The following is a 25,373-nucleotide window of genomic DNA, read 5'->3' on the forward strand; positions in this document are numbered from 1 at the left end:
GCACGCATTCCGCCAATCCTCAGGCACCTCACCATGAGTCATACATACATTAAATAACCTTACCAACCAGTCAACAATACAGTCACCCCCTTTCTTAATAAATTCCACTGCAATACCATCCAAACCTGCTGCCTTGCCGGCTTTCATCTTCCGCAAAGCTTTTACTACCTCTTCTCTGTTTACCAAATCATTTTCCCTAACCCTCTCACTTTGCACACCACCTCGACCAAAACACCCTATATCTGCCACTCTGTCATCAGACACATTCAACAAACCTGCAAAATACTCATTCCATCTCCTTCTCACATCACCGCTACTTGTTATCACCTCCCCATTTACGCCCTTCACTGAAGTTCCCATTTGCTCCCTTGTCTTACGCACCCTATTTACCTCCTTCCAGAACATCTTTTTATTTTCCCTAAAATTTACTGATAGTCTCTCACATATATATACATACACAGACATATACATGTATACACATGTACATAATTCATACCTGCTGCCTTTATTCATTTCTGTTGCCACCACCATACACGAAATGATAACCCCTTCCCCCGCATGCATGCAAGGTAGCACTAGGAAATGACAACAAAGACCACATTCATTCACACTCAGTCTCTAGCTGTCATGTATAATGCACTGAAACCACAGCTCCCTTTCCACATCCAAACCCCACAAAACTTTCCATGGTTTACCCAAGATGCTTCACATGCCCCGGTTCAATCCATTGACAGCACATCGACCCCGGTATGCCAAATCGTTCCAGTTCACTCTATTCCTTGCACGCCTTTCATCCTCCTGCATGTTCAAGCCCCGATCGCTCAAAATATTTTTCACTCCATCTTTTCACCTCCAATTTGGTCTCCCACTTCTTGTTCCCTCCACCTCTGACACATATATCCTCTTTGTCAATCTTTCCTCACTCATTCTCTCCATGTGACCAAACCATTTCAATACACCTTCTTCTGCTCTCTCAACCACACTCTTTTTATTATCACACATCTCTCTTACCCTTTCATTACTTACTTGATCAAACCACCTCATGCCACTTACTGTCCTCAAACATCTCATTTCCAATAACCAACCTCCTCCACACAACTCTATCCATAGCCCACGCCTCACAACCATATAACATTGTTGGAACCACTATTCCTTCAAACATACCCATTTTTGCTTTCCAAGATAATGTTCTCACCTTCCACACATTTTTCAACACTCCCAGAACTTTTGTCCCCTCCCCCACCCTATGATCCACTTCCGCTTCCATGGTTCCATCCACTGCCAAATCCACTCCCAGACATCTAAAACATTTCACTTCCTCCAGTTTTTCTCCATTCAAACTTACCTCCCAATTGACTTGTCCCTCAACCTTACTGTACCTAATAACCTTTACTCTAAGCTTTCTTCTTTCACGCACTTTACCAAACTCAGTCACCAGTTTCTGCAGTTCCTCACCCGAATCAGCCACCAGTGCCGTATCATCAACAAAAAACAACTGACTCACTTCCCAAGCCCTCTCATCCACAACAGACTGCATACTTGCCCCTCTCTCTAAAACTCTTGCATTCACCTCCCTAACAACCCCATCCATAAACAAATTAAACAACCATGGAGACATCACGCACCCCTGCCGCAAACCGACATTCACTGAGAACCAACCACTTTCCTCTCTTCCTACTTGAACACATGCCTTACAGTAATTAAGACTATGAAACTAAGAAAAAATAGCGAGTATTACTCTGTAATCTATCTATCTATATCTCTGATGCCTGTTCCAAATGAAACTTCCTCAAAGGGGTGGCCATGACAACAGTCTTCAGTGGCAGGGAATGCAAAGGGAATGAATCATGGAGAGGGAGAGTGGGTAAAAGGTAATCCTTTAAGGTGCTTTGGGCATGTGGAAAGAATGCAAGACAAGGAGTTTACATGGAGGGTGTAATATAGTTCAATGAAAGGGGATGACACCTGTGACATGAGGAAGTAGAGTGGAAGAGTACTGGACAGAAATGGGGGAATAATGCATGGATAGGCATATGCTAGAGAGGCATGTAAGGACAGGAACAAGTGGAGACTAATTTGCCATGGATTTTACTACTATAATAACCATGCACTTTTTGCACAAGATGTGCACATAACATCACAGCATCTTATGACCTGTGGTCCAAACTGTTGGACTTGACCAGCTCTCTGAGATCTGCAGGAGCCTTACAAAGATAGAAGGAACTACCGGGACAGGAGATATGTAAGTATATTCATATAAATATCCTGAAACATCAGTTAAAACAAACAGTACACCATTTTCTTTATAAACTAAATAATAAACATAAAATAAGATAAAGGATACTAAACCATGGAATGCAAAAAGTCAGCCTGGTAGCAAACTTCTTGACACCACAGGATTCTACAGAATTCAGAAAGCTCCTGGATGGCTCAGAGTGAGTGGGTTGATAGTGAAATCTCTCTCATGGTCTCTGATTGACTGAGTGTGGGTCTGAAATAAGTGGGCTGCCACTATCGTGGCTAAATGGTCAGCAAAGACTGGGGAAGGCCAACAATCCTCACCATTAATACTGAGGGCTAGAATGCCCTAATCCTGATTTTCTAAGAATTATACGAGAGAATCTCTTATGCTCATGGGACAAAGTGCAGCGAAAACAAAAACTCATTTTCAAATCTTTATCTGAACTGGCCAACAGGAAAGTGTACAGCAGATGAAAACTATTGTAAATTTTTATCTACCATGTTCTATGCAGTCCCTAGTTTTGAAATATTTTCCTGTTTTTTTTTTCCATAGGGAAGTGGCCTAAAAACCTTTATGATGGACCCATCTGGCTACTCATTGGGAGTGATCTGCTACTGTAGAAGGATGACAGCAACTATATGCTTGTTTTCATAAGTATAGATATATTCACTTACCTCCTCACACTGATGCATTTCAGTTTCTCATGGGAGTATATGCTACTACAGAAGGATAACAGCAACTAAACGCTTATTGTAGTGAGTATTGCTAAATACACTTACCTCCTCACACTGGTGTATTTTACTTTCTCTTGATAAAAAGTCATAGTGTTGAATGATGTGGCCTTTTGATTCATCCCACACAAGCTGGCCAAGACTTCCATACACCTCTGTTTTTCTACTGCATGTATGTTGGGTAAAGGCAACCATTGTTAGTGTAGCAGTTGCTCCATCACTAAATTCAAAATTGACAACCTGAAAGTAGAACATCATTATTATCCACAATATCTGCACTTCTTTATGAATCAAACAGCTACACAAATAATCTTTTAATTCATCAAATGCTACTTTCTGAGTTACCTTATGTCTCCACACTATGTTTTCTGTTCTGGACTTCTCTTTTTCTAAATCATTCTGTCTTTCAGTGGCACATTACCCCAAACTATTTATGCTAAAGTATATTTTGCTCACACAGTAAAATATCTTAGAGCACCATTTGACACATACTAACCACTACTTACATTATACTGTCCTTGTAGTCTACAAACTTACAAAAACCATACAACTGCAACAATAAGATTTTATCTGTCAGGACAGTAAAGAATGCTGAATCTGGTAAGCATGACACTATATGAGCTTACACAGAGCATGCCACTGCTAAATATATTTACAATAAAAGTTATTTCAATAAACAACATTGGAAGTAACTGTCAAAAGAGTTATGTGAAAGGGAAAAGAGAAGGATTGTAGCAAATACAGGAACTAAAGACAAATGCAAAGAAGTATGTCATTACTAAAGCTGAAAATTATGTACAACGCAATGAGCTGCTTAATTGAAAATGGGTGACACAAAGCAGCTGCTGAATAAACTATCAGTTTTGTCTATTTACCACATGTTAATTCTTTTTAATATTTCTACCCATGGGTACAATACAATGATTTTATGTTCTTCTAATTCTTCTTTATGCACTAGATATCTCTAGAATGTCTGCATGAAAAACAATTTTCATTTACAAACAAAATCACCAAATTTGGTTTCCCTTACACACTAAAACCTGGGAATATCTGGCTGTCAGCATAACTTGTTTTTTCTTTTAGGCCAATTGATATTATTCTCTTATTGATAACAGCTTCAACTAATTTTGAAAAAAATCAATATCTACTATCCTTTTGTACCTTTTCCCAAGTGCAAGGGTGGCAGCTTCCAAGTCAGTGAGGCTCAGCTTGGTCTACAGACTCAACATGATATACAGATCAAGCAACTGATTGCAAATTACCTCCTACCTATCCCCAAGAGTTGAATGGGAGTCTCATGTAATAATAATAGAAAGAAATTCCTAAAACTGACTAAGAGGATATACGTGTCGGAGGAAAGAGTGAGAAAAAAGGAAAACCACGAAGGAGATGGAAGAATGGAATGAAAGAAGCTTTGAGATTTTTTTTTTTGTCTGAACATGCAGGAAGGTGTGAGGCATTCACAGGATAGATAGACTGATAGATATACAGGAGGGGTAATGTGCTGTCAGTGACTTAAATCTGGGCAAAAGGGAAACCATGTAAAGGTCTATGGCCTTAGCTGTGGATAGAAGGCTCCAACAGACAAAAAGTGAAAGCAAATGAGGCAGTTCTTTTTTTCTGGCACAGTCTCTCTAATGTGGAAAACAGTCAATAATTGAAAAGTACTATACACCTGGATCTGTACCAAGTACAAACTGGAAATAAGCACATGAAACACCACAACAAATATTGATTCAGCGTGAGAATATACAATAGAATTTTTTCTTGTACTTGCCACTTCCCGTGTCAATGAGGTAGTTCCAAGAACAGATGAAGAATAGCCTTATTAGCTCCACTGTTTAGCTCCATAGACTACTCTGATGTTTCCCTCAACCACTTCATAAACCCTGGTTCAGCCCATTGACAATACCTCACCCCTTTTATAATACATCACTTCATTTTCTTTTTTTCATGCAAGCCTCTCACCCTCATATATGTTCAGGCCATGGTAACTCAAAGCCTCTTTCACTCAATCCTTCATCTCCTTCTCAATCTTCCCTTTCCCTTTGCTCCCTCCACTTCCAACATGTATTTCCTCCTACTCAGTCTCTCTTAATTCATATACCTCCCCCATTCCTTTATATTAGAGCACCAAACAGTCATTTTGCCTGTATACAGATGCTGCAAATTCTGACTAACCAATCATCAACAATGTCTCCCCTTTTTGAGAAAAATTCAACTGCAATCGCATCCACTTCAACTACTTTTCCCTTTATGCAAGGCTTACACCATCTTCTCTCCTTTTACTAAGCTATCTGCCATGAGTCTTTCAACCCACATACTTATCATCCTCGTCCCAAACATGCTACAACCACTAACCTATTATTTAATACATTCAACTGTCCTTCAGGTTATCTCCTTTGCCTGTTACCACTTCTCCATCTGCGCCCCAACTGATGATCCAATTTGTCCTCTTCTCCTTTTCACAGTATTCCACCTACTTAAGCATTTCTTTATTCTTCTGAAGTTTGCTAATATTCTCACATTCTCATTTCCTCTCTTTTTCAGTTCCTACACTTTCCTCTTGATCTCTTGCGGTTTTCTCTTATACATAACCCATGCTCCTTCCCTGCAGCGAGTTACAATACACTTTTCTCTTTCACAAGCAACAAGATGAATCAAATAAGAAATTACCTGGTTGTCGCAGACATCATTGTCAGTATCATAGACACATTTTCCATAGGGACCTGAAATATAACATGCAATATCAATAAAGTACTCCGTCAAATAATTACAATAACTACCACGAAAATTACATATAACATTCTGCCATACCTTGTTGTCATGGCAGCCAAGAAAGTTCTATATCCCCAAATCATTATTTCTAAAAAACTCTTGACCTTATCCACTTTCAAATCTGTCCACGTTTCTGTATCACAGTGGTACACTTAGCTTCTTATCTCCTTCTCACTTTCTCCATTCAAACTTACACCCCAACCAACCAATCCCTCAACCCTGCTACAATAATAAACCTTGTATTCATTCATATTTACTCTCAACTTCCTCCTTTCACACTCTCGAATTCAGTCATCAACTTTTACAATTTTTCATTTGAATATACCACCAGTGCTTTATCATCAAATAACAACTGGCATATTTACCAGGCCCACTCATCCCTTACAGACTGCAAACTAGCCTCTCTCTACAAGACTTTTGCATTTACCTTCCTCACCACCTCATCCATTAACACATCAAGTAACCATAGTAACATCAAAAAACCCTACTGCAGACCAATCTTTCACTTGGAACTATTCACTCTCCTTTCTCCCTACTCGAACAAATGCCCTATACCCTTGATAAAAACTTCTTGCCTCAATCTATCTATATCTCTGAAGCCCATTCTCTTTAGAAAACTCCCATCAAGGAGTGGCCACAGCAAAAGTCTCCACTTATCCCTGTCCTTACATGCCTTCCTCACATACACAATTCTATGCATTCTTACACCACTTCTCTCCCTCTAGTATTCCTCCACCTTATTTTCCCATGTCACAGGTGGTCTTCCTCTCATACCAAACCCTTCAATTGTACTATCATACACTCTCCTTGTAAACTCACAGTCTTGCATTCTTTCCACATGCCCTAACCACCTCAAAGTATTGTTTCACCCATTCTACCACTCCACATTTCATTCCCTTTGCATTCCCTGCCATACCATATCTCTCATACACACCTTCATTTCTTTCTTCATTCCACCTAGTCACACCACATGCTCTTCTCAAATAGCTTATTTCCACAGCTTGGATTCTTGACCTCTGTGCCTTATTCCACGTCCATGTTTAAGCTGCATATGTCAGGGTTGGGAGGACTATGCTGTCCCTTCATCCTCTTTTCACTTCCATACCTCTACCCTTCATTATTCTATTAAGGGACCCAATATATCTTCTACCATGTACTACTCTCTCCTTTATCTCTCCTTCCATATACTTTCTTCTTTCACTATATACTGTTTTACAAAATCTTTACTTTCACTGTTTATTTTCAAACATCATTACTTTACTTGCATTTACCTTCAATTGCCTATGCTTATACACATCATTAAAAACACAACCTTCTGCAACTCCTCTTCACTCTCAGCAAAAACACAGTATCACCCACAAACACACTTGCCACTATCCAGCATGTCTAACTGCCACACTCCATCTCTGCAATCCATTTTCCCTAGTTTTGCTTTCATCTCTCTTATCACTCTATCCAAAAATATATCAAAAAGGCACGGAGACATCACACAGCCCTGCCTCACACCTATATGTATTCCAAACCTTTTGCTCAACTCTCCATCCACTCTTACAAATGCATTTGGTCCCCTATAGAAGGCTTTCACACCATCCAACAGTTGTCCCCTACACCATATATCCTTAACACATCCAATTAAGCAATTCAATCTACTCTGTCATACACTTTCTCCAGGTCCATGAAAGGTGTACACAACTTCTTAACTTTCATCAAATACTTTTCCAAAGGCATCTTTACCACAAAAATCTGATCCATACATCCCCTACCATTCCTAAAACTCTTGCTTTTCACTTGTTCTGCATTCAGTCACTTCCATCACTCTGTCAATTAAGATTCTTGCGTATACTTTTCCTGGTATACTTAACAGACTTATTCCCCTACAACTGCTACAAACATCCTTAGCACCTTTTCCTTTGAATGAAGAAACATTAATAGCTTACACCCAAACCACAGGTACAACCTTCTGTTTCCATGCCTCAAGGGTCTCACAAATCCCTACTTACACAAGGAGCACACCCTCAAGCTGTTTCTGGCCATCATGTCAGACCATGGATCACACCAATACATATAACACACACACACACATTATCTTATTGCTGAGAGATGATAGCCTGGCCATCATCTGATCACTCAATCAAAATGGTGACACTATCCCTAACCCTGGATAACCAGCAGACTTCTGCCCATAGTGCCAAATGCCTATCAGTAAAAAGCCACACTGTATTAGGTGCTCCATCTGCACTCATTGGTATCAATGCACATCACTGTCAAACATTAAAGACTACTCAGAACGCTGAATATGTAGTAACCACTCAGACAGCAAACCCCAAAACGCCATCATCTCCAGCACAAACTCCCGACAAACAATACCACACAATGCACGTCCATAACTTTCACAAACTAATAATTCTATTCCACAGAACCCCAATGACATTAAACATTTTGCAACTTAATGCCCATTACATCAGGAACAAACACACAGAAATACTAAACCAGTTCATAGAACACAACATCCAAACAGACCTCTTCCTAGAAACCAGACTTACACCCAGAACCAACCTCTAACATTTCCATAACTACACGCCTGTAAAAAAATGACATAGAACAAGGACACAATGACTCATAACACTCATCTATGAAATCATTCCAATGCTGTCACAAAACAACTCACAAACACAAATTCACAAAACTTCATAGTACCTACTATAACATAATGAACATCAACATACATGCCTCCCCCTTCTATATGGCCCCAAAGATATACTCTCCAACTGCAGAATCTGGCCAGTATCTTGAACAGGCTACTTGTAGCAGGAGCAGTTGCTGTACATTTAGGCACAGTGGTGATTAATTCAAGTGGCCAGAAGTGTAGAAATATATGAATGACAAACTATGCATCCATACTTTTTTAATGCCAGCAAAGAACTGATGTGGCAGGCTGAGTGGCATGCCCAGCATTAGCATCCAGTGGCATGTAGCCAGCTGGGCTCACATATATTGCAAGAGCTTGTGTTAAATAGAAAAACGGGAGTAACTAAGGTACACTTGTACTATTTCATGATTGTTGTATCAAATTGCAATATACTGTGACAATACTGTACAGAGAAAGGTCAACAAAACATTCTCAGGTTAAAAAGACAAAGCTGAACTCTAGTGCAAGGACAACAAAACATTCCATCCTTACCAGTTTCAAGTGCATTTTTCAATTTCTGCAAATAACCCTCTGGTGCATCTTCGATGTCACATACAACACTCATGGGCCAGCGAGGTTCAGGGGGTGCAGGATCCAGGTAGATCTTCTTGGCTGAGTAGGGACATGTTGCCTCTACTGAGCACTGCAGGCAATGGGATCCAGCACCCTTAGGTTTTTTTTCGTTTCTGTTTTAAGAAATCTCTCCTGATCAAATTCCATTTTGTAACATGCCATACAATATTTTCAGATATTGAAAAATCAAATTCTGATGCCAATATAGTAAAAATGTACTTGTCTCACATAGTTTCTTCACTTACCTAAAATGATGTAAGGAGCCAAAGGAAGATAGCCTCACACATTTTTTGTTTCCCATCCAATATGCAATTAGATCAACATCATGGCAACACTTAGCCATCAGAGAAAAGGTACTGCGTTTTTTGTTGCCCCAGTTTCCTGCATTAAAAATAATTTTCATAGATAGTAGAGAGACAGATAGAATTCATCTAATGCACCACCATAGATGAATAACACTTACTTCATAAAGTACTGTATGAAGAATAAAACAAAAACATGTTAAAGGAAACTAAGCATATGAACATTACAAGAGGACTAAAATGTTAAGTGGCCAACACTTATTTACCTCTGACAAAAGAGTGGGCAAAATGCCAGAATCCAACAGGCTCTGTATGATTGATGTTGACAACTTCTCCAATCACACCTGAATCAATCAGTTCCTTCAGCTTTTTAGCTGGAGGATGATACCTAAGCAAAAATAAATAAAGCAGATAATTCAAAAGCATTCAAAACCTAAGCATCTACTTGTATATGTAACATAATCTTCTGTTTTACAGCTGGGTAACAAAAACTTTTAACTGGCATTGCTGTTATAACAAGGATGTGGGTATGAGAATGCTAAAAAAGTAATAATTCATTGAAGTTATACTTTAGCAATCCAATTTTTGACAGTGCATTCTCTAACTAATGCACTGATTAAAAAAAATGTCTATTGTATGTACAGCCCCATGAGTATTATCATTCCTTCCTTTCTTTCCTTCTCAAAAAAAAAAAAATCTTATTGCAGGCACTAACAAGCCTGAATTGAATAAATTTTGCAACACACATGAAAGATTAATTATCTGAAAAAATTTACATTTTCAAAGGTGAAAAACTATTCCTCTATTGAAGAGCACTTCCTTAATAGGGAGTTAAACGCTACTTCATCCATGATGACTCATCCCCTTTGAGCGTTATGAAGATTATGAGGCCAGCAGATGATGATTCACAGAACACTGCAACCATACAGCAACCTGTACACACCTATGATGAGACAACACCATGCAAAATGAAGTTCTGCTAAGGCATTACCCTACTTCATTTGTTGACTAACTTGTGGCATCCGCACCACAAGCCCTTTAGTGCCTGAAAACAAAATACATATTTCTTTGGTAAGGATATAAAGAAAAAAAAAAAGGATAATAAATGAATGCTCACAGGGCTCTGCTTACAGTAGAGAAATATATTAATCTTTCTATCCTTCTGAACCTACATTTTTTACTTAAAGACCGAGCCATACAAGTATCTGTTAGCAAACCCACATGAAAGAGGTGGAACTGAAAGAAAGAAAGATCTAAGGAAAACTAAAGAGATAAACCTCCCCTTAAGGACAATTAACCACCATTCTGGACCATCTTCTTCAAACAGCTGCATACTCAAAGCCAAATAAGGAAGAACAACCAGATCTATTAGAGGAATAACTAAAAAAAAGATGTTTCTTGAATGCTTGAGTTCCTTTTGCTACTTTCATCCAGTAATAAGTTCCTTAAGAAGACCAAGGCCATTATCTTAACAAAATGGGTAACAGCAAACTGCCATTGTTGTAAAAGAAGAACTCATCTTTTTGATACAAATGGAAAGGTACAAAAAAGGGTTGCAGAGCAACTCTGCCCCATGAAGTTAACAGAAAATACAAGATCCATGACCTTCAGCATCCCCTCATTCGACAAGGAAGAGGTGGCTAAAGGTTACTTAAAAAAATAAAAGATCTCAACAATCTACTCTAGACACGGTTAAAAGCTTTAACCGAAAAGTCATGCCACTCCTGAAGAGCATAAGTGTATGGAGTAATTGTTATTGGCTTTAGTAGTGTCATGAAGATGAGCAAGTTGAAGGTTTCTGTTGCCATCCAAAGTAGTTTCTTGTTTCTCCTGTTAATACAGTAAATGGACTTTCAAGCTTCTTAGCACGATGCTCATTAATTTTCATCTGATATCTTCTCTGCATTGTCTCCATAACTTTATAATTCTGTATTGTCTTTGCTATGATTTGTTCAGATTTAAAATGTTACTCATTACACCCATCTATTTTTCCATGCATACATCATCATGTATCTCTCTTCTTTCCAGACTGCCTGCAGAATTCAAGTTTGTTCAACATCTTGAGATCATTCATATTCTCCAGGCCATCAATATTCCTTGTGAAGTGCTGCTGGATTTTTTCCAGCTTGTTGTTTTCACATGTTCATCTGGTGAACATGCAGCTAAGCAGTATTCTATTTTACTTTTCTTTCTATTTCTTTTCCATACTTGATCACCATATTCTGCATTAGTGAGGTAGCACCAGGATCAAATGAAGAAAGGCCGCATCCACTCATCCATTCTCTAGCTGTCCCGTGTAATGCACTGAAACCATAGCTCCACAACTTTCTTTTGATCTATAAAAGCTGCATACAACTTCTTACCTTAAGGTAAGTATTTTTCCAAAGTCTTCTGTCCCACAAAAATCTGATCCACACATCCCCTACCTTTCCTAAAATTCCCTTGCTCTTCACTTCAGTCACTTCCATCACTCAGTTAATTAATATTCTTGCATAAACTTTTCCTGGTATATGTATCAAACTTACTCCCCATAATTGCTACATCCATCCTTCACACCTTTTCATCTGAACAAAGGAACAGTAATAGCTTTCACCCAATCCTCAGGCACAACCTAGTGTTTCCATGCTACATTACATATCTATCACTTTCCCCTCCATACTTCAGCATTTCAGCCATAATTCCATCCACTCCAGGTACCTTTCCTACCTTCAGCCTCATTACTGCCCTTCTTACCTCCCTTTTTGCTAAAGGCCAGTGCACTTGTATCCTCTGCCATACCCATATATGTAGCAACTGCTGCCTCCCCTTCTCCCACAGTGATCAGTTCTTCTAAATACTCTCTCCATATCCCTTTCACTTCCTCCTTTTAATTCAGCAACTACCCTTCCTTACTTCTCACATCAACATTTCCACTCTTACATACACCTCTTTCCAGTACAGTTTCTTATTATCCTGAAACTTTCCACTGAACTTTCATCCAAAATCTTCATCTACTCTTTCTTTGCTTTCCTCTAACAGCTTCTTAACATTCTGCTTACTTATTTTGCATTTTTCCCACCTCCTTTGCTAAACTTCCTCTGGTACATTCCTATTGAGCAACCTGCCATATGCCTTTTCCTTCTCTCCCACTTAAGTCTTCTATTTACAATATTACTCTGAATTTTGGCTGAAAAATTGTAACAGAAGAGTAGTAAAACTGGTGTTGGATGGTTGGAAGGAGTTACTGTTTAGGTAATGGAATGCACCTCTATCCTTTACATGCAAGATGGGTTCAATTCATGCCATTTTGGTTTTTCTGGTACATACCCCACATATACAACAAGGACTACAAGTATTAATGCTACTACTACCACTCAACTCACTGTCTTACTATCTGTCCAAAATGCATATTCTACCTCAGCATCCACTCTTTCACATTATCAATAACTTTCTTTCTATTACAAAGCATATTTCTCAAATTTCCTTCCTCCTCTCAATTCATATTCTTAATTCCACATCAACTTTTCAGGAAATGTTTTAATGTTTGCAATATGATATGTATAAAAATGGCAGCACTTCTTCCAGGAATCTCAGTCTCATTGTAATCCTGCTCTGGAATACAATGGAACATTTAAGCTGCAGGAGTCTCATAAAAGGGATCCTGGGGTTGTATAACAAATTACCAGGCCAAGCGTTAGACGACACCTATGATCACCCACCCTTGACTAGCAGAGCGAGACTCAAAACAATCAAGTCTGATGTATACAAAGACTTAATAGTTTGTAATCTCTATACCAGGCAAAACTTCTTTTGCAGTTTCTTCATCATAAATCATTACAAAATCAATTTGTGAAGCCTGTATCACTCTCATTCATAAAGATATCAAAAACAATTTACCTGAGCACATGACAAACTGCTAGCATAACTCCCGCCTCCCTGCAAGCTTCATAAATTGAACGGCAGTCTTCCTCAGTCACAGCCATTGGTTTTTCCAGTAAAATATGGTACCTGAAAAGAAATATGTAGAATGGCAACTATCACTTTCATTAGTTACTTATTTTCAATGTAACAGTTCTACACACATCTTACTTTTGTACAGAATACCACATGATGCTCACACCAAAAGTTGGGAGTGAGTGTGTGTAGGAAGAAAGCTAGTTGTAACTGTGAACCATAGGGTGACATAAGATGGTCTGAGGGTAAGTTCAAATGGGATAACCTGGAAAAAGCAGAGTACTTTAGGTACAGAGATTTATGGTTCTAGCATTGCCACCACCACGGTAGAAGGACCCTAGTATGCCAGCTATGTCATATTAATAGTAATTTTTGCTTTTTATACTTTATTTGTCCTTGTGATGCCTTCATCTCCACCATACTGATATGCCCTCATGGCCACTGGGACAAAGTGACTCTAAGGAGAAAAGAATTTTGAGGTAAAAAAAAAACTCCTCTTCTGGGACAGATATCCCATAAGCATTTTTTTTCAGTCTATTCTTGCCCTTCCTTCCCCTCTATTTCAGATACCTTTCCTCTAAACTGGTAGTGACCACCATCAGGTAGATATCTGTGCTCTGAGAATTATGAGGCAGGTTGGTATTGACAGCTTGGCAGCCATGACATCATTGCCAAGTAGAAGTTGCTAACAGATCAGGCTAAGGTCAAGTTGAGGCCATAATTGCCTAATACAAGGCTGAAATGGTATGAGATATCTTTCATGGTTCACAGGACACAACCCTAAAGAGAAAATTATACATACTTCAAAGAGCTTACTTTTTTCTCTTGGATTTTCTTTTTTTCTTTTTAGTTCAATCTTTCAACGGGCCCACTGATTCACAGAAGTAAAAATTATGCATAAAAAACTATTGCTTACCCCTTCTTTGCAAGTGCAACTGCAGGCTGGACATGCTGCTGATCTTGTGTTGCAATTATGGCACAATCAGCTAACTTTGGCTCCTCTGCCAGAGACTCCCAACCAGTAAAGCATCTGAAGGAAACTTGGCATTAGTGTGGTGAACAACTTAATACATGAGTCATGTTGATGTTCATATGTACTTAAGCAGTAATCAAAGTCTGATATCTAAAAAGAGAAAATGATTGTTTTTTCTTTTACTCTTTCCATGGTTTATCCCAGACATTTCACATGATATATACTGGTAAACTGGTGAGGCTGTGTCATCATCAGCTGATAAAACAGTACTTTCTCATCAAAAAATTTTTGGCTCTGAGTTCATCCTGTCCGTGCTATCCAGCTGCTATAGCTCCTGGATGTGGAGTTCTAGGGGGATATAACCCAAAGACCCCTTTCACCATGGGATCATTGAGTTGTATGATAATAAACCAGGTGGAGGAATAGTGGAGGGAGAGAAATAGAGGAAGAATGTGTGGAATGGTGTATGGGAGGGAGGCATGCAAGGATAGGGACAAGTGAAGACTCTTTTGCCATGGCCACCCCTTGATGGGAGTTCCTGGAGGGAACAGGCATTAGAAATATAGATGGATAGAGAGAGAGAGATAATAATAATAATAATAATAATAATCATGGATAATATATACTGTATCCTCTACAGTCCTTACCTATGATAAAACATTATAAATCTAAATGATAAATAAACTGCAATGTCTATGAAATGTTTGTTTCAAGGAAACAATTCTTTATTACAGTAAATTCTTAGAAATAATCAATGCTACTGCTGCTACTTACCGTTCCTCACTCAAGGTGTGTGCAATTTGTATCCTCTCTCTAGCATGTTTTCTTGGCTCAGCCACAGCGACTACTTGAAACAAGTGAGGGAACTGTAGCGCATATGAGGCATAATTTTTTCCTCTGTTACCTGAAGGAGTAAATATGCTATGTAAACTTTCTGCAAATAAAAGTATATATCCTTTTCCTGTGGTACAACTATTTTTTTTTCCAGTCGTACTTAAGAAATGGAAAACCTTAACACCTATATAATGCATTAGCAAATCAGACAACCATGGTGACATCACACACCCCTGCCGAGAACCAACCTTCACTGAGGGACCAGCCTTCACTGGGAACCAATCACTTCTCTCTTCCTACTCATACACATGCCTTACACTTTTGATAAAAACTTCTCACTGCTTCTAGCAGCTTACATCCCACACCATATATTCTAAATATCTTCCACAAAGCATCTCTATCAACCCTATCCTATGCCTTCTTCAGATTTATAAATGCTACATACAAATCCATCTGTTTTTCTAAGATTTTTCCCACATACACATTCTTTAAAGCAAATACATGATCCACACATCCTCTACCACTTCTGAAACCACACTGCTCCTCCCCAGTCTGATGCACCCCTTTTCCCTAGTTTTGCTTTCATCTCTCTCATCACTCCATCCATAACATTTATTATACTTTGTTGCTGTTTCTCACGTTAGCGAGGTAGCGCAAGTAAATAGACAAGAAAATGGCCCAACCCACCCACATACACATGTATATACATACACATCCACACACGCACATATACATACCTATACATTTCAATGTATACATATATATACATACACAGACGTATACATAATTCATACTTGCTGCCTTCATTCATTCCCATTCCCACCCCGCCACACATGAAATGACAACCCCCTACCCCCGCACACGCACGAGGTAGCGCTAGGAAGAGACAACAAAGGCCACATTTGTTCACACTCAGTCGCTAGCTGTCATGTATAATGCACCGAAACCACAGCTCCCTTTCCACATCCAGGCCCCACAAAACTTTCCATGGTTCACCATCCATTAACAGCATGTCGACCCCGATATACCACATTGCTCCAATTCAATCTATTCCTCGCACGCCTTTCACCTTCCTGTATGTTCAGGCCCCCATCTCTCAAAATCTTTTTCACTCCATCCTTCCACCTCCAATTTGGTCTCCCACTTCTCCTCATTCCCTCCTCCTCTGACACATATATCCTCTTTGTCAATCTTTCCTTACTCATTCTCTCCCTGTGACCAAACCATATATATATACTAAAAAGCCACATTGATATCACACAGCCTTGCCTCACACCTACATGTATCCCAGAACTTTTGCTCAACTCTCCATCCACTTTTACACATGCATTTGCTCCTCTATACAAGGCTTTCACACCATCCAACAGTTGCCCTTCTACAACATATATCGTTAATACATCCCATAAAGTATTCCACTTGACTCTGTCACATGCTTTCTCCAGATCCATAAAAGCTGCATACAACTTTTTACCTCTTGGTAAATACTTTTCCACCGTCTTCTTTACTGCAAAAATCTGATCCACACATCCCCTGCCTTTCCTACACACACACTGTTCTTCATTTATTCTGCATTCAGTCATTTCCATCACTCTATCAATTAACATTTGTGCACACATTCTTTCTGGTATACTTAACACTTATTCTCCTATAATTACTACATACATCCTTTGCATCTTTTCCTCTGAAGAAAGGAACAATAACAGCTTTCATCCAATCCTTAGGCACAACCTTCTGTTTCCATGTTAAATTACATATCAAATGCATCCACTCCATCACACTTTCTCCTCCATACTTCAGCATTTCAGCTGTATTCCCATCCACTCCAGGTGCCTTTCCTACTCTCAGCCTCGTTATTACCCTACTTACCTACCTTTTTGCTCTAGCCCATTGCACTTGTATCCTCTTCCTTCCATCCTCCATACCCATCCATGTAACTAGTGCTGCCTCCCCTTCTCCCACATTTATCAGTTCTTCAATATACTCTTTCCATCTTCCTTTTGATTCAGCAACTTCCCTTCCTTACTTCTCACATTAACATTTCCAGTGTTACATCCACCTCTTTCCTTTTTCACCACCTTCCTGTATAGTTTCTTATCATCCTGAAACTTTTCACTTAACTTTCTTCCAAAATCTTCATCTACTCTTCCTTTGCTTTCCTCTATCAGCTTCTGAACATTCTGCTTACATATTTCATATTCTTCTCTCCTCCTCTGCTGAACTTCCACTGGTACATTCCTATCAAACAACCTATCATATGCCTTTTACTTCTCTTCCACAGCATTTCTAATCTCTTCTGTCCACCATGCATCACCCTTTTTATTTCTATAACTCATGACCTTGTATCCAACTAATAATTCTACAACCTTATATTTCATTTCTCTAAACATTTTAAACACCTCATTTGCACAATACTGCATCCCTGCATTTCCATCAAAGCTTTCAGTTACCTTTCTTTCATACTCCTACCTGCACTTTTTCTGATTCATCTTCTTGTTTGCCAAGGAGGTAAAAACTCCCCATTCTTCTCTAAACCATACCTCTACTTCTCCCTGACCCTCATCCCCACAAAGACTGCACAATGGTCAGTCTCCAAAGAATCCTCTCACAACTCTTGTATCTAACATGGCCTTTCTCAATCTTTCATCCAATGCTTTGTATGTAATTAAAGCCTTATGCTCTTCATTTCCATCATTCCTCACCCATGTATATCTGTGGATCATCTTGAGCTGAAAATAGGGTACTTATGGCATAAGAATAAGGTTTCTGGCATGTAACGTTACTAAAATAATTGAGCATTAAACAATGTTTCCACAGACAGACACACAGATAAGGGCAAAGTGGTAGCAAATAAAAACTGTCAAATGCTCTTTGGAATACACAGATCAGGGATGACACAAACAGATGTCCAGAGGAAATAAAGTGAAGCAGTCGAAAGAATGATATGCACTGTTAGATATGAAGTAATCAGGGCAGGGAAGTACAGTATATGGGTTAGCTGATGGAAGGTTTGGAGAATTATGGCATGTCAGAGAGCATTCAGACACAAATTTTGTTTGTAATATTGCCATGTTGTCCCTTCATTCTCTATTTCACAACAGAGCTTCATTGAAAAGGTGGTGCTTATCCACCTATCATCCAGAACCATACTGTAGTGAGAATACCAGGAACAGCTACTACCATTTCTAGAGCCATTCAACGTCCCAGGGAGTCAAATCATCACCTTTCATCTGAAAACAGCATTAGCAGAACGTGTCCACCATATGCACAAAGATATTGACCTTTAACTAAATACGGTTTAAAAACTTGAAAATGCATGACCTGGAAAGCATCTCTGCAATTGGTCTCTCAATAAATTCATTACCAGTTTGCTAATGTCAGATGAAGTACATTTTGATATGACTGTACTGGCAGTGAAGAAAAAAATCCAGGATGAGAAAAATCACAGCTACATCAAAGTGGGCTTCATTCTGGGAATGTCACAGCATGATGTGCTGTTTCTGAAAGTTGCATCAAGGGGCAACATTTCTTAAGAAAAAAAAAGAGACATTTTCAGTATAATCTGAATGGCACTTGAATATTCTGCAGAACTTTATTCAATTCTAAATTACGGCGTACAAACATAAAAAGAAAAAATTTGGCAAGATGGTGTAACTTGTCACACTACCAAAAACATTTTGGAAACTTTATGGCAATTAAAGGCAATTACTCATTTCATTACTATTTTACTGTCACCCAGAACCCTAGACTTGTCCACTCTGGATTAATTTTATTAAAAATCATCAAAAAGCTAAGTTTACAAGAATCACTTCAGAAAAAACAAATCTCAAAAGAGGATTCATAAAGCTAACACTGCTACTGGTGAAGAAATGCTAAGTATGGCAACAAAGACTGTTGTGATTCAATGGAATGAATGCTTTGTTTGTGAAGGATATTATTGAAAGGATTTATCTTAAATTTTGGACCCATGGTAGTGAATCATAATTCCCCATGTTTGTATTTCACTTTAATAAAATAAAATCTTGCATTACTTTATTGTCTTATATAATACAAAAGTAAATGTGTCAAATACAAGCCTACCATACGTAACAGATATAATAAACCCAACATTGAATTGATGTCTGAACTTTTACAAAAAATAACTGAAAACTTTTATGAAAAAGCAAACTCTATACCTGCACCAATGACAACTGTCGTCACTTTCCTGTGGGTTAACATGTCTTGGGACTCCTTACTTCCCTCTGGCTGTCCAATTCTATCAGTTTTTCCTGAAGTATTTACTGATGATGCTTAACAATCTTTCATGCTATTACAGTGATGTATTCAGTCAACAAGCTTCACAGATGATTAACACAAATCTATACTCAGCACATAAGTACAACAGTTAGGTTTGTAGTATGCATGTCATTCTGGAAAATAAAATTCATAGTAAACTCCAGCATGCAAAAATAAATAATGTCATGTATGCAAGGTAATCTTATATGCTTTACACTCTACAGCTTAAGTATCATGCCTGGCAAATTTTTGTTACACTTCATTTCATCAAAAGTGAGAAATTCTTACATCATTACATAATTACGGTGAGAAGATGTATTTTCTACAATACACTACATTCCAACCCATCAGCAACATAATTTGCTTGGTATACTTGTAACCTACACTCCATAGCAAAATCTGCTTCCTTAAACACTGTTATGCTATATATGTGCTGCAATAATTTTTCTTGCAAAAATCTATTCCACATCTACAGCCGCTTTATTTGCCCCAGTAAAGAGTATCTTTTTCATATCTAATGTGGTTCTTCCTAGACCTCTCACTCAGCCAGACTAAGATTATGGCATACTTTTGCCTGGGCCATGGCAGCCACTGTGAAAAAAGTACACCTTTTTTCTGAAGTTGATAACCCTCCCCACCATCAACTTACTTATCATAGTTATATAAAATTGTGAAAGTTGATTTTAGACTTGCAAAAGACCTAGCTCTTGAAGATGGTTACTACTCAGTTGGTTTAATATGCTGAACTAACACTATAAAAAACTTGCAGACCTTATGTTCTTATTACCCTAAACAGAATATTAAATAGTGGGGAGGGCTATGAAGATCAAAGAAAATGTGTTTATCAATTTCTCACATCAATTTTGAAAGGAACAGAACCACAACAAACCTCATCTAACATACCCTATGAACTGAAATTCATAGCATAAATGTATGAACATCAACGTGAAGTGCTACCAAAAATTACATGTCTAAGTGGGTGGGTAGCAGCACTATCAGTCAGTTTCACATGATTTTTTACAATTTTTGTGCTTAGTACAACACTGATATCATCTATGTATCTATTCTAATAACAACACTCAAAGTTACAATATACCTTAACTGCAAAGTTGGTTAAGCTTCCATAAGTTCTATTAATTTCTACAAGCTTTTCCACCAATTTTCATACTAATCAACCCTACGTTTTCCATATTCTTCAAAGCTCGCTCCCTACTATTGGCTAACTCATCAAAAGATGAATTATAAGTCTTCTGAAGCGTTTTTTATGTTACTCTATAATTACTATATTATAACAGTTGCAATAATTCCATAGAACTAGTTTCATTTAGAAGAAAATATTATTTTTAAGATCATTACCAGTTTAAGATAATTACCAAAGTTATTCTACCCCACCCAAATGTCCCATTTACAGCGTCAGTTCAACTTCCCTGAGTTACGGAACACAGGATCAGTCCCAGATTGGAAAGGAGCAATGGTTACAGTGAAAAGCAATACGAAATCCACGAACTATGGTGGTTTATATACCTATCTGAACTTCAACGTCTTCAGATACCGTATCCAGAATTTTCCTATTGTACATCACATTATACTAAACATTTACGTGGCCTATTCTCTCAAACACTTTTAATAATTACCAGTTGTGAGTTTCGGTCGTGAACTATCTTTCTACACTTAGTTAAATCACAAAGGCTATGCAGCTCCGATAAGATGCATGCTATTGCATCACTCACCTTTCACTTGCTTTAATCCTCAATATGTCATCATGGCCACGTCTTAGGAGATAAGTCCAAATAAATAGTTAAACTCTATCCCAGCCTATAATCATTCTCAAGATAAATCATGTACAATAATGATGTGTCAGGATCCCATTCTGATGCCATAGCTGTAGTAAACGAGCATTTCGCCTGTATGATTCCGATGAAATGGCATCTCACCCGTGCGGGGTCCTGACGTCACAGTGACGTATTGTTTGTCTACCCAACAATAATGAGAACAACGTGAGTTGCTCCGTGAACCTATTCTTACATCAATAATCCAAAAACACGCTACAGTTAAATACATACACGTATACATGTATAAAAATGTACATATACAAGACAAAATATTTTGTATGACTGGGTCATAAATGCTCATCCGCTCACATAAAGATTTTGGAACAAAATTTCACATAACTAACTCCTGCACTGAAGTCGAACACAGGGATCATAACAAAGTCTTATGATTCATGTTTTCCTTGAAGTTGTGTGTTACTTGTATAATAATTGTGTTTCAGTATATATTTCACTTTCCATGTAATAGAAATTACCAATAGAATCAATTAATCAAATATGCTTGTTGAAAGCATTGATGTATGGATATTCTACCATATCCCCCCCCCAAAAAAAATATAAAGCTACTTACATTAGGAGTGAAACTAAACAGCATCATTAATACTTCACTATACAAAGAATGCGAAAAAGAAAAATGTCAGACATTTCAATCCCCCACATTTAAGGCAAACTAACATTCTCATCATAGCGATTTGTGTTAAGAGGATATGGAAATGACTGGCGTGAGAGATGATACTGAAATGACTGGTGTAAGAGGGGATATTGAAATGACTGGCTTACGAGAGGTTACTGAAATACGATAACACAAAAACAGTTTATTGACAAGAGGAGGAATCTGCAGTATGGGGCTGGGCCTGCTGCTGCTGGAGGAGGAGGAGGAAGGGCTGTAGCGACGTAAGGCGGGGTAGGCGGTTCAACTGACGGCGAAAAAAATAAAAAAGGCATCTCCAACGCCAATCAGATAATAATCTCAACACAGCTCATTCCCAAAACACATTTTCTTTTTAGACTCGAACGCCGTATCATAACACCACCTTAATGAACAGATCGAATGTCTTTCGTACAAATTGGCCAACCGTATTTGACCTGCCGCCCTTCGCCATGGTCTCACTGAACAATCGAAAACAATCCAAAAAATTCGTTATAGTGGCGCAGAGAAGAGTATAATTGGTCATAATTCAATTATCATCCTATAACCACTTTCTTTAGTCCAGCTACTGGTCCTGCCTCTTTCTTATAGGTTCTTGTAGTCCGAGGATGCACTACTTCCAGTAGCAGGGGAATGTAGACTGTCGTCCCAATAATACAGCATCGCCAATGGTGTCTTTCCACTCCTATCGTAATCTCGCGAAGGTGAAGTCCGGTAACGCCAGCGACATAATCACAGAGGGGAATCAGGTGGCAACAGACCTGCAAAGTCCAGGGGTTACACACACACACACGTCTAACATCACGAGGTGTGATAAGAGATAACATATCAACAGCTGAACCGTACGAGGATAAACTTACGCGACCAGTCCAGTACAGACTGTGGCACCTTCCGTAGAGCCAAGAAGTACACCCGTTGAAAGCCATCATGATCCTAGTTCCCGTGACCCCACTCTCCATGACCCACACACACCTCACCTCCAGAGCACAAAAGCCGGAGCTACGGAGGATCCAGAATATGGCCCGACAATTCGTCACAAAGTAACTTTACATCAGAGACACAGAAGGACAAGAACAACATGATGAACGACTCAATATTAAACCATCTGGTACACTGGGGTCAGGACACTGGGCCAGAAAAGTCTGGCAGAAACAGTGAGATGACGAAGACATAGACTATACACATATCAGACACCATGACAGTAGGACAAACATGGAATATCCTCAATATCTCTGAGAGAGGCTCCAGCCAGCCATCGACGAACACAATGAACAACGCTCGACTTAGCTGACTTCCATTCCCTAAACCAACCAGACAAAACATCACTACGTACACATCCCAAGTGAGTCGTGAGTTCATAAATAAGGCACCAAATACACGACTTCAAGCAAGACACACACTCGCACACTCCTTGGAAAAAACTACGCCATACTTTATACTCTGTTCCACTTAAGCCATTTCAGGACTGTACCTCTGTCCAGTCACATCTATCCTTTTCCTCTAACACGCCCTGTATGTGAACCCTGGCTCGTTTCCCAACCCCGGCAGGAGCTCCGGGGGGGTCTTCGTCATCCACAGCCTCCTACGACAGCAGCTTTTTAAAAGTAGATCAGGCAGTAGTACCGCAGGGCCCCACCGTCGCCCTTTTACCTACAGCAGCTCACCAAGAGGAACACAGCTGCACCATTGGCAACCTACAGCTGAAACCAAATCGACCATGGCACCTCCTCCCGAAGTGAGGGAAGTTGACAGTCTCCTCACACTCCTGATAACAAGTAGTGGTAATGTGAGGAGATGGAGTGAGTATTTTGAAGGTTTGTTGAATGTGTTTGATGATAGAGTGGCAGATATAGGGTGTTTTGGTCGAGGTGGTGTGCAAAGTGAGAGGGTTAGGGAAAATGATTTGGTAAACAGAGAAGAGGTAGTAAAAGCTTTGCGGAAGATGAAAGCCGGCAAGGCAGCGGGCTTGGATGGTATTGCAGTGGAATTTATTACAAAAGTGGGTGACTGTATTATTGACTGGTTGGTAAGGTTATTTAATGAATGTATGACTCATGGTGAGGTGCCTGAGGACTGGCGGAATGCTTGCATAGTGCCATTGCACAAAAGCAGAGGGGATAAGAGTGAGTGCTCAAATTACAGAGGTATAAGTTTGTTGAGCATTCCTGGGAAATTATATGGGAGGGTATTGATTGAGAGGATGAAGGCATGTACAGAGCATCAGATTGGGGAAGAGCAGTGTGGTTTCAGAAGTGGTAGAGGATGTGTGGATCAGGTGTTTGCTTTGAAAAATGTATGTGAGAAATACTTAGAAAAGCAAATGGATTTGTATGTAGCTGTCATGTATAATGCACCGGAACCACAGCTCCCTTTCCACATCCAGGCCCCACAGAACTTTCCATGGTTTATCCCAGACGTTCCGCACAAGTCTATCTATAGCCCACGCCTCGAAACCATATAACATTGTTGGAACCACTATTCCTTCAAACATACCCATTTTTGCTTTCCAAGATAACGTTCTCGACTTCCACACATTTTTCAACGCTCCCAGAACTTTCGTCCCCTCCCCCACCCTATGATTCACTTCCGCTTCCACGGTTCCATCCGCTGCCAAATCCACTCCCAGATATCTATCTATTTACATATATATATATATATATATATATATATATATATATATATATATATATATATATATATATATATATATATATATATATACAATCACCACTGAAAAGAGAAAATAAGAACAGTGAGTACTTTCGTTTATCACATCCTCAGACAGGAGAGGAAAGAAGTAGCTCGACACAGGCAAAGTTCTGAAATGGCAAAATGGTTACAGAGTATAAAGTATGGTGTAGGAATTTCCAAGGTGTGCGCAAGTGTCTTGCTTGAAGACGTGTACTTTGTGCCTTATTCATGAACCCCCTGACAATCTAGGGCTGTGTACGTAGTGATGTTTTTCCTGGTTGATTTAGGGAATGGAAGTCAGCTAAGTCGAGTGTTGTTCATTGTGTTAGTCGATGGCTGGCTGGAGCCTCTCTCAGAGATATTGAGGATATTCCATGTTTGTCCTACTGTCATGGTGTCTGATATGTGTATAGTCTATGTCTTCGTCATCTCACTGTTTCTGCCAGACTTTTCTGGCCCAGTGTCCTGACCCCAGTGTACCAGATGGTTTAATATTGAGTCGTTCATCATGTTGTTCTTGTCCTTCTGTGTCTCTGATGTAAAGATACTTTGTGACGAATTGTCGGGCCATATTCTGGATCCTCCGTAGCTCCTCCGGCTTTTGTGCTCTGGAGGTGAGGTGTGTGTGGGTCATGGAGAGTGGGGTCACGGGAACTAGGATCATGATGGCTTTCAACGGGTGTACTTCTTGGCTGTCCGGAAGGTGCCACAGTCTGTACTGGACTGGTCGCGGAAGTTTATCCTCGTACGGTTCAGCTGTTGATATGTTATCTCTTATCACACCTCGTGATGTTAGACGTGTGTGTGTAACCCAGGGACATTGCAGGTCTGTTGTGCTATCTTGCCTCCTTCTGTGACTATGTCTTTGGATTTTATT

General features: G+C 39.2%; 1 protein-coding gene across 2 annotated transcripts in view; it reads right to left on the minus strand.

The window, feature by feature from the left end:
- The window catches only part of LOC139764678 (putative oxidoreductase YteT), a 34,593-nt gene extending 13,302 nt beyond the window's left edge, over nt 1-21,291 (minus strand). The window contains exons 1-10 of one of the 2 annotated variants that reach the window (XM_071691559.1): nt 21,058-21,291; nt 19,228-19,461; nt 14,996-15,125; nt 14,165-14,278; nt 13,192-13,302; nt 9,582-9,703; nt 9,259-9,394; nt 8,933-9,126; nt 5,650-5,702; nt 3,022-3,213 (exon numbers count right to left, since the gene is read on the minus strand). In XM_071691559.1, the coding sequence (XP_071547660.1) occupies nt 3,022-3,213; nt 5,650-5,702; nt 8,933-9,126; nt 9,259-9,394; nt 9,582-9,703; nt 13,192-13,302; nt 14,165-14,278; nt 14,996-15,125; nt 19,228-19,270 (1,095 nt within the window). In that variant the 5' untranslated portion in view covers nt 19,271-19,461; nt 21,058-21,291. Of the gene's footprint in view, nt 1-3,021; nt 3,214-5,649; nt 5,703-8,932; nt 9,127-9,258; nt 9,395-9,581; nt 9,704-13,191; nt 13,303-14,164; nt 14,279-14,995; nt 15,126-19,227; nt 19,462-20,961 lie in introns of both variants that reach the window. The other variant, XM_071691560.1, reaches the window with a different exon arrangement.
- Nucleotides 21,292-25,373: the final 4,082 nt, after the last annotated feature.

Source organism: Panulirus ornatus, chromosome 50 (genome assembly GCF_036320965.1).
Source record: "Panulirus ornatus isolate Po-2019 chromosome 50, ASM3632096v1, whole genome shotgun sequence".
In the NCBI taxonomy this organism is placed as follows: domain Eukaryota; kingdom Metazoa; phylum Arthropoda; class Malacostraca; order Decapoda; family Palinuridae; genus Panulirus; species Panulirus ornatus.